At 31.4% G+C, this 10,999-nt stretch overlaps 1 protein-coding gene across 1 annotated transcript in view; it reads left to right on the top strand.

The window, feature by feature from the left end:
- The first annotated feature begins 275 nt into the window (after positions 1 to 275).
- Positions 276 to 10,999, top strand: part of LOC105620879 — a 29,107-nt gene continuing 18,383 nt past the window's right edge. The window contains exon 1 of the mRNA XM_012202355.1: positions 276 to 351. Within this exon, the coding sequence (XP_012057745.1) occupies positions 276 to 351 (76 nt within the window). The remainder of the gene's footprint in view (positions 352 to 10,999) is intronic.

A 10,999-nucleotide genomic window follows, 5' to 3' on the forward strand; every position in this document is an offset into this window, starting at 1 on the left:
GTAGCGAACCGGATAGAGATCCAAGTCAGTGCGGAAGGCGGACACAGCAGCTAGAGAACGCTCGTATATCCTCTAAGAGGGGGACGCCCTTACATGCGCTGTCGTCGCGCTGTCACCAGAACAAATCGCACGCGAGCTAACATCTCGGCGATAGTACACGTGCGCTACGACGTACGGCGTACGACGCCGCGACGGTCATCACTTCCGTCTCGTCGTCGCCGTCGACAACTCGTCGCACCGTAATTACAGCAATAAATGTGCCGTCGTTGTCGCAGATGACATCTCGGTCGTTCTTCAAAATGGCGATCATCAGGATCACCCTGTTGCTCACCCTCGGCATCGCCTGTCGCGGTAAGTACGATTTACTAATGATTTTCCATCTGCCAATCGCTTAGATTAGTCATTAAGAATTCCTCGAACCCCGTTATTCGACATTTTGGTTACCAAAAAATACTGCAGACATTCGCAGGTGTTACATATTTCATTAAAATTATGTGAAAATAATTAATTACTTAAAGTAATTAAAATAAAAGTAGGAAACAGCAAGATATCAATTAAGCGATATTGTACTATATATCTTACTTTTCGACACTTAATATAACAAATAGACTAATTGACTATTTCAAAAGCATATGAAGTAGTGGGTATTATGATCATCTATATTTTTTAAAACATCTATATTTTTTAAAATTTTATTAGAAAGCAAGAAGTATATAACAAAAAGCAAAATTTTTATCTAATTACTTTTACGTTATTATTGATGTTAATGCGCTATTTTTTTACTTAAAACTTTTTTTAAAATGATTTTCATCAGTTTCTTAGGATTCATTTTTATATTTGGATATAAATTGAATTTAGGTATAAATTAATGTTTATATTTAAATTTCATTTCTCTTCTTACTTTTGTTTTTAATTACTTTCTTACTTTTTTTCTTACCTTTATTTTATTAAACTTCTAAAGTTTTAATCACGATCTTGATAACGCTTGTTATCGCAAGTTACGAGCAGTCATTTGCATTCTAATTGGCGCTCTCGATATAGTTTCTGATAGCCGATCGAAGTGAAGCGTCTTAAAATAGAAAGCTAGATGATAGAACGATCGATACTTATTTCTAAACGCGGCTGTAAATTGACAATGCGACTCGCCATCACTTGAGCCACTTGGGTATGCATCGGTCGTAGATATGTAATGACAGAAATTTGATGCGTCGTCGATTGATTGCCTCGACGAAAATTACTTACGTAATTGAGTGATTACGGGTAATCGCGATGGAAATTAATGTATTATATAACGCAGGATACTGTTCTTCGTTCAAACGCGTAGAATCTCTGAAAATCTTTTTTTTTTTCATTTGACGACAATTGTATTAGGACATTCGTCAAGTCTAAGCTACAATCTTTAAGATTAGTTTGTTTACTTTAATTAACTATATATATCAAGATATCTGAGAAATTTGCATTTGTGATTTGATAAAAGAATCTTTAGTTTTGCAGCTTTGTAATTTATCGTTTTATTATACTGTAAAGTTTTAAATCACATTGTTAAAATAAAGATTAATTTAAACGATGAATTAAGCTAGAAATTCAATTTGCGACAAAATTTTCTTAATTTTTTAATATTACTTGAAATCATTTTATAATTATTCATTTTTTTTGTACAATGTTAATAAATTTTAAATCAGCAATCGTTCGTTTTTGTCCTGTCATATAACACATGTCATAAACACAAATTATAAAAACAGTAACAACACTTCTTATTTGTTAAGCAATTATCTTAGATGTTATTATTTATTCGAGTGTTAATCGACAACACTACGAGCCTGAAATCTTTTAGAAAATAACTTTCAAAGATGAGTCTCCCAAGATCAACCGTTCAATCACTCACAATTTTGTCAGTTGAATTTATTCGCTCATTTCTGCAAATTTTTTTCCGCGCTCTCGCTCTTTGCTCAAGACACTTTCAAATTAGATTACAATTCGTACTGTAAGCAACATTTTCTTCACGATTTCGAACAAGTGCCTGTGTTTCTCGCTTTCGCGAGAAACCGAAGATATCTTCTCAGTAAAATCGGTCGATTACATACTTATTTGTCGCGGTCTGAAGAACTTTATCCTCGAGTTCATTTTCAGATTCCGTGCTCCAAAAAGTCGACTCTCATTTTCTCATACATTCCTTCATGGAAATTTAGTCCAATGTATATGTATAAATAACCGTTAAACTTAAATACTTTTATTATATTAAAGATAATTGTATTTTTATTATTCAAATTCAGATCTATGCATTGATTTTGCCTGATCTCGTTTGCATTTGCTGCGCTGTATCATGTACATATCTATTATTATATAATTCTATATAAGCATCTATTATTATATAATTCCATATAATCATCTATCATATAATTATTATATAATTATTATAATTAGGTAACGCCTTAATAATATATAAAAAGCAATAAAAGACAAAGTACGTGAAAACTAGAAATTTTAAATTTTAATATTTTAAATATCTTGATATAATTTGATTTTTAATCCTGTAATTTAGCAGAAAATAGTTTAGTATAACATTTTCCCACAGCTTCTTACAAATAACCTTCTTATATGATTATATAATTTCAATGTCCGAACGTAGCGCCTTGAACAATACTTCTTAAGCTGCTCGCCTCTAAGATATTATATGCGATCGTTAATACGCGCTAATAAACACTATAAACAATGCACGATAACGTATGCATAACATGGAATCAATATGCTACGAATCATCATTACTTTTACGGTTTCAAAGACCTTAATCACAACAAGGGCCACGTATATTAAATCACGATACCAATTGCATTCGAAATCATTATTGCGAGGGCATTTTCCATCATCGATATGACGTAATTGTTCGATTCGCCTCGAACATTAAAATTCTCAGAGATAGATCCGAAAGTATTATATAGAAATTTATTTTAATCTGTTTTATTCGTCTCTTATACGTATATTTTATTACTTGTTTTTGCAACTCTTCGAAAATATTTAAAATCGCAAAAAAGAAGTTTCACTTGGAAATTAAAGAAGCAACACGAGATGAAAGATATGTTTTCGTGAAAGATATGTTTGCGAATTTTTTACATCTTCTTTTACTTTTCATGTAATTGTTCGTTTCTCCGTTCTGGTAGATATCTCAGCAATCGTATAATTATGGAAATTACAATATTTTCTGCAATTTATAACTGTAGATTATCACTTATTATTCAAAAACATATATTATCTCGGTCGAGATGACATTGATATAGTTGTACTTCTGATAAATCTATTTATAAATCATATCTTCAACATGTAATAATTTTATTTATGTAGGTTATTATGTAGGTTACATATTTTATTTAAAAAATGAATTTGCTAAGTAAACTAATAAATTTGTAATTTTATGTTATAATATTTGGGATACATCTTCGATATAAAATATAAAATAAAAATAGAAATTATAGATTTTCTTTTCATTCACTATTCGTAATTTACTATATTATAGTTCAAAAATGCTTTTGAAAGATCGGTTATTGAAAATTCTGTACTAACGGAGAAAGCATTTCGATTCGACATCGCCTTCCTTGCATTGAAGTCTACTTCTACGCGCTGCAAGTAGATCCACCTTGGCAGTGAAACCAGCTCGAGGCGATTCTCTTGCGCGCGATCTGTGTTTCGGGATCTCTTTTCTCCTTCTACGTTCGCCACGACACGGTGATTGAGTTTCATTAACAAATTCAGCACGTCATCGAAAGACGTACGTGCGACGCGTAGAGGCAGTATGCCAATATGAAATTTAAAGGGCGATTTAGAAGGAATGTGTTGCGCTCAATACAAAAATTATTTTATTTTTGCGAAGAGATTCCGCGAAGTGTTGTCTTTCAATTATAGCGATATAATATAAAATATAATAGATTAATTTATCAATATAGATTAATTTTAATCTCGATTTAATTTACTTTCTATTTTTTTTCTAATTCTTATAATTAAAAGAAAATAAAAAATAAGTAAACTAAAATTAAAGTTAATCTGCATTAGAAATGGACAAAAATTATTTACGTATTCTTATTTAATAATATAAATTTTTTTCTTATGGAAGAAATAAAAAAACCGACAATCGATATCGCAAAATTGATTTTTTATACGACAGCAGAATTATTTAAATAAAAAAGCAATGGATGATGACCAAATGTAAAAGAGTTTGTGAATTTTATAATAAATTTTATAGTCAGGTTTGAACAGTTTTTTCACGTGATTTGAAAATTGTTCGGTCTGAACAGGTTTTAGTCTCGATCGATTCACTTTCGTCCCGCGCGTCGCCAGAATAACAAATCAATGGCGACTGTGCTGTATTTTCGCCGATGCTAAGACGACGACTAGGCGAAATCATACTGAATCTTTCACGCGGTCGGAATCAGAGCGAAACGCAGTGCATCACGTGCGTCGCTTTTAGCGCCATCGCGCGCGATTTCTTCATTGGCGAGCACCAATTCGTAAAGATCAATCCGTGTAAGACACTCTTACACGGAAAAATTTAATACTGGATAGTAAAAATTAATTACTTATTTTGAATATTAAAAGTATCTACTGAACAGCAGTAATACTCAAAATAAGTAATTAATCACTATCTTTCAGTATTAAAATAAATAATTAATCACTATCTTTCAGTATTAAAATGGATTACAGTATTAAAATGAATTTTTGTAAGGACAATCATCGATAGTAGCAATAAATGCAAATTCATTAGACGGTAATGTAATATCTTCCTTCGTCAATAGTTTCATTTGATTGTAACCCTCATAGGCTATTATAAAATTGACTACGTTAAAACTGCTCGGACCTAATTTGATACAGTAGGAAGAAAATTTTATTAGTAATGCATTTATAACTGATGATTTATTAAAATTTAAAATTTATTTAACATAAGTTAATGTATATGAGCAAAAAATAATTTTTTAATTTAAAAATTAGTAAATTTTGTAAGTCTAGAATGATTCTGAATAACCCAGAAAATTAATACATAGCATAATGGTTTCATAAAGAATTAAATTTTCCAGAAAAGGGAAAAACTATTTTTCAAATTAACAGAAAATTATTTGCTAATCAAATTACATTTTTGTTATTTTCAATCATTAAAAATCTTCTCTTTTTGAATTATGATAATTTTTTTTAAAACAAATTTCCTAAAATCGTTCATTTGAATTGTAAAATAATTTTAATGATTTTTTATAAAGTTAATTTAGTTCACTTTTAATGATTGATACAATGTTACTTAAAGTGGCGTCAATGAGATTTTAAGGCGTAAAAGTTACAGCATACGAAAAAAAACTTAAGCAATAAGATACAGATAAGCAGTAAGGAAATCAACTTTTTGGATTTATTTGGATTTATTATTACTATTTATTGTGATCTTACTATGATGATTTTTACTATGATTGGCCAATTTGTTCACTATTTACGTTTCACTGCTTACATTTTTTTCATATGCCATGACTTAAAACTTTAAATCTTAAGACTTAAGCCGTAAGAAATTCATCAATCACAATCAAATGATGAAAATAATCGACCATAATTGATCAATTTCTTACAACTTGAGGATTAAAGCTTAAGTTTTACTCTTAAAATCTCATTGTAGACGTCCGTTAAACTCTTCAGTCTCTCTTTCATCGTCTTTAGTTAAATTTAATCGATGATTAACTCACAAAAATGCCAATAGTAATTCAATGAATTAAAACTTCTCCTTTCTCTTCTTCTTCTTGACAAATTATGTTCAGTTGGTAATTGTGATAACGATGTTAACCATCGATTAATATTAATTGGAATTGATAAAAGAGTAGCAATAACTCATATTTTTTTATTTGTGTCACTTTTGAAGTAAAGGAACCATATGTGCAACATACAATGTTGTACATTGTATATCTCATACAGTATGGAGTGGTATTCCAATCGGGATATCCTAGGCGATCCTCATAGGTCGACCGGTGCATCACGCCACGCCGTACATAAAATACATCCCACCGCCGGGGGCGGTGAGGAATTTGTACGAATTCCGGCGCGCGCGGCTCTCTTCTCTGTCTTCTCTTTCCCTCTACCTACCGGACGGCTCCCATGCACGCAGATACATCTACCAACCCTTCCCCTGCCTACCACTCACGTGTTTGCATTCCAGCGCGATGTTTCACTAAATGCACGCATTGCACCGGGTTTAACCACCCTCCCTGAGGGAGAACCAGTTCTTTCGGGGCCGACAGCGTACTGCCGAGACAACGGCATGTTGCATGTTTTACGAGGAGAAGAAAGAGGAAAAAGGAGCGACATAAGAGAGCCGCTCCGAAACTCGCGAAGAATAGGCTGCGATTATCATTCCACGCGATCAACGCGATTTCTCCCCGTCTTCTCTCCCTGGAGACATCCTATGTGTATAATAAAAACTGCATTCATTGAAACGCACACGTAATCTCACAGTCATAGATATTCAGTCATAGATATAAGGAAAAATCTCAGCATCACTTCCGTGATCTTGAAATGTAGATGGCATATTTATGCGAATTCGAATTAGCACTAGAATCGATAGCGTTCAGCAGAATGTTTATTTTGCAACTGTTGAAAGTTTTTCTGCGTTGATTGGATTATACTTTTAAATCTAGACTGATAACTTAGAAAAATAACTTTTTCTCATCGAAGGAAACTTCCAATAGTTGCAAAATAAACTTTCTTCGCTAAACTCAACTGTATTTATATTTACGGTATGGAAAGAATGAGACTCTTTTTTGGAAATATTCAAAAATTTGACTAGATGTAGATCTGAAAATATTTTGTTGGAATATCAAAAGAATTACGTAGAAAACTTAAGCATATTAAACAACGCTGTAAAATATTTTTTTATTCTAGCAATCAGCTAAAATATCCTATATAATTATTTTGATTAAGAAAATTATTTTCTCTTCTTTAGTTGAATTTTTAGATACTTCAGCAAAACCGTTTTTTCCACGTATGTATGAAAAAATTGAACCAAGGAATATTCATTGAAGCAGAACAACAGGTCACAATAATGTCAAAATGATATTAAAGTGAATTATGATTGATCAAAAAGTGACTTTTAATAATCATTTTGAAGTCATTTTGATGTCATCATGACTTTTTGTTTTGCTTAGATAAAGATAGAATTTAAAATGAGGATGCAACGGAAACTACAAGGTGAACTCTTTGCAACAACGATTCGTACACGCGCGATGTTTTTACGGAAAAAAAATTAAACGTTACGAGATAATGAGGTAAATCACGATTTATGCGTTTCATACTCTGCCTCCAACTGTCCAGCGATCAGATGCGAAAGGCTTAAGCAGCGTGTAACCTGGATGCTCATCGAGAACGCGTAAGTAGTAAGTGTCGATTAGTCAAACGTCACGCATCAGTAGATCGAACTTCATTGAGCCGATCCTCGCACTATACTATGTGAACGACACTAATATATGAGCTTAGTAATTTACATGAAATACAGTGACACATAAATTATCTCTTATTTACGCGCGGTTTTAACGCGCTCGAAATGTTAAATAATCGACATTGACGTTTTTAATATTCGCCTTTTATACTCATTTCTTTGCTCTTTAATTTACAGCACGGAGATGCATTTAAAGCACCAGAATAGAATTGATTGCAGTTGTATTTATGGACAGAGAAGGTAACTTCCTCTTCTTGGGAATGTGTTAGGTAATCATAGATTAAAAAAAAGTGAGAAGACACAGAGCGTGTTAAAGTAATGAAATGCGGAATTACAGAAGTCCGATATTTCATAGTGATATCTTCTGAAAATGATTGCACGCGATTAGCATGAGATAACAGACTCCTGAGGACGAAGGATGCACATTCCTGCGTATCCTTGACACGATCCGCTCAGCTCCCGCGCTCGTCAGGCATATGTCTCGCCGTTTACGGAATTCTCAGGTTTCAAGGCATCGACGTCGTCACCGTCGTGCAAATATAAAAAAACGGACGTGCACATACCTCGGCGAGAAGTCAGCCGTGCGTGAGAAGAAAGAGAGGGAGGACTGAAAGAAAGAATAGAAGCTAGATCAGTTAATTATTATCCTGTAATAAACACCGCTAGAGAAATGTAAAAACTAACATCACAAAGTTCGACAACAAAACTTTTTGTGAAAGAATATAATATTAATGAATATTGAAAAAAATAAATTAGATTATATTTAATACCCCTTTCTACCAATGTACATTAACTTTCTCAGTTCAACTTACTCTTCACCTTTTTTTAATTCTGAGAATAGGCTCGTTTCTACCAATGTAGATCAACTTTATTTTCAGTTCAACTTACTTCTCATCTTTTTCTAATTCTTAAAACTAGAAAAATATGAAGAGTAAATTGAATCGAGATTAAGTTAATCTATATTGGAAACGAGTTAGCTTAGAAACTGAGATTAAAATTAAACTATATTGATAGAAATAGACATAAGTCTCTCTTTAGGAATAAAAATTTACAATTTCAGAGTAAACTCTAATAAAATCAGAAAGTAATTCTACAAAAAAATTAATTTTTCGACTTATATATAACATTCACGTAATTTTTATTAGCAATTAAAGTAAATAAGGCTTTAGAATAATAATTCAAAGTTTAGAAAGGAAGCCTGTAGAAGTTAACGCAATTATTTGTAAATAACTGCGTTAGCTCTTACAGGCTCTTATAAGTTTTCTTTCTAACTTTTGAATTATTAAACAATCTATACAATTATTCGTGGCTCACATAAATTTTTTTTAATTTTTAAATGATCCCAATGAATTATCCCAAAGACTTTAATTATTAATAAAAGTTATGTAAGTGATAAATTGGAATAGAAACAAAGGTAAATGTAACAAAAATGAAATAAGTAAGAGATTGATATTTAGTGGGATTTTCTAACGTTTTCATCTTAATGATATATCGTTAATTAGCAACAACCACAAAGATGATTCTGCTCTCATTGTCGATAAAATGTTAGAGAATTCCACTACAAAAAGGAAAAAAAAATCGTTTCAAGAAATCTGTAGAATCGCTATCGGCCGTGATCGATTGCAGAAAGATTTATGATCGATAATGTCCGTGATTTAAATTCGCGTTGGATGGCATATATATTCAATTGGATAGCAAGTGGAGAAATTGTGGATAGCGTGCAAACGCGATTAGCGAAAATGATCTCGTGAGCGGAAACGAATATGACGACGATGGATTCCGAGTCTGATCAGTAATGGTGCGATCGATTAATATTCGCGGTGAGTCGATTCATCGGCAGGAAACCGGAGGGCTGCGATCAGCCGTGTGCATTTCCGGGATTGATTATAGAGAAGAGAAACCAAATTGAAAGTATACTGGTATTAGAATTATATTAAAATCGGAGAGACTGGAAGAAAGGAAAGGGTATCATTCAAATGCTGATATAAATTTAATAAAAACCAAAAAACATACCAAATCAAGAGAAAGTTAAAATGACTTTATTTCATGAAAATCAAAATAATGTAATGTCATGAAAATCAAAATAATGTTGGTTACAGAATTTGAACTGTTTATTGACGCTAAAAATCAAAATCAGGATTATTTTGCATATATAGAAAGTTATCTTAACAGGTCATAAACATAATATTTTTAATTACTCATTACTATTTTACATTTACTATTTTAGTTTACGCGTATAATTAACACGGCATAATAAGATTTCTGTAATAATTGATTAAAAACCTGTTCAAGTCATAGCAAGAGTGATGACGTCAAGGATTTCTCACTTCTCACAAAAAGAGAACAACCGATTTTTGTAGCTCAGTTTTAGTTCAATGAATTCAAATAAACCTTCAAATCGAACAAAATCTTTTGTGTTTGGACTATAAATATTTTTTTTAATCTTCCAGGAAGTTTGACGAGCAAGATATTTTCTGAAATAATTTCGTTTATATCAATTCAAAGGCCTCATCAGAAAGGTGCATTTATCTTGATGCATAAATATGATGTAATATTATATATATGCTTGTAATAACGAAACGTTAAGATCTCATTGGAAAGGAAAGTTAAAAAATCCGTCCTGACGTCATCATTTTTAGCAAAAAATTCAATTTTTTTTCTAGATAATTATCGAGAATGTTTTAACTTAAGCAATAGATTCTTTTTTTATAATGATTTTGATTACCGCAATTGTCTGTCAAGAATAACCATAAGATAACAATGTTCCGCACACTTTCGTAACATATTTTCTATTTAAATTTATATCCTGTAACTATATCTCGTAATAAATCTTGAGTATTACGTTGCTTTTTATTATCATAAATAGGAAATAATGTATTAGTTACGTCTATGTTTTAATGCTACTGCGCATCCATTAATGATTAATAATTTTCATAATTATCGCTAGTTAAACAGCTGCGTCTAACAATATCAGAGAAGAATACTTCACGCATAGATAACTACTTAAAGCACGCACAATTCTGACTCATACAAGCTGATAATTTGCATTCGCCTTAACTATCTTCTGTATGGCACAAGTATTTGAATTGGTAATTTTGGAGGGAATATTGTCAGGAAAATTAACGTCTCCTCGAGAGAGATCGAAAGTTGCATGTAAAAGTTAAAGATTTTTCCCTTAAATAAAAAAAATATTAATATTGCATATCGTAATAACTATTATATTAAATCTTAAATCTTCTTATGCACACATGTGTATATTATTTTCAAAATATAAATTATAAGTAGCTTATTTTTAATTCTTCGCCGGTGATATAAATTTTAACAATAAGAGAAACATAGCAAATTTTTTTTATTATTCTGGATTATTTAAAAATCTGAAAAAATTTTACTCATTTTCAACAACGAATTTTTACCATCCTAAAAGTTTATTATATTTTGTTTATTTTTTACACATTTAAATTTGTCTATTAAATTTCACATTAAAATATCGATAATGCCTAAGACTTTCAGCAATTAAGATTGCTCTTTAGGATTTGCTGCAATCTTTAT

The sequence above is a fragment of the Atta cephalotes genome (genome assembly GCF_000143395.1).
Source record: "Atta cephalotes unplaced genomic scaffold scaffold00030, whole genome shotgun sequence".
NCBI classification, from domain to species: Eukaryota; Metazoa; Arthropoda; class Insecta; order Hymenoptera; family Formicidae; genus Atta; species Atta cephalotes.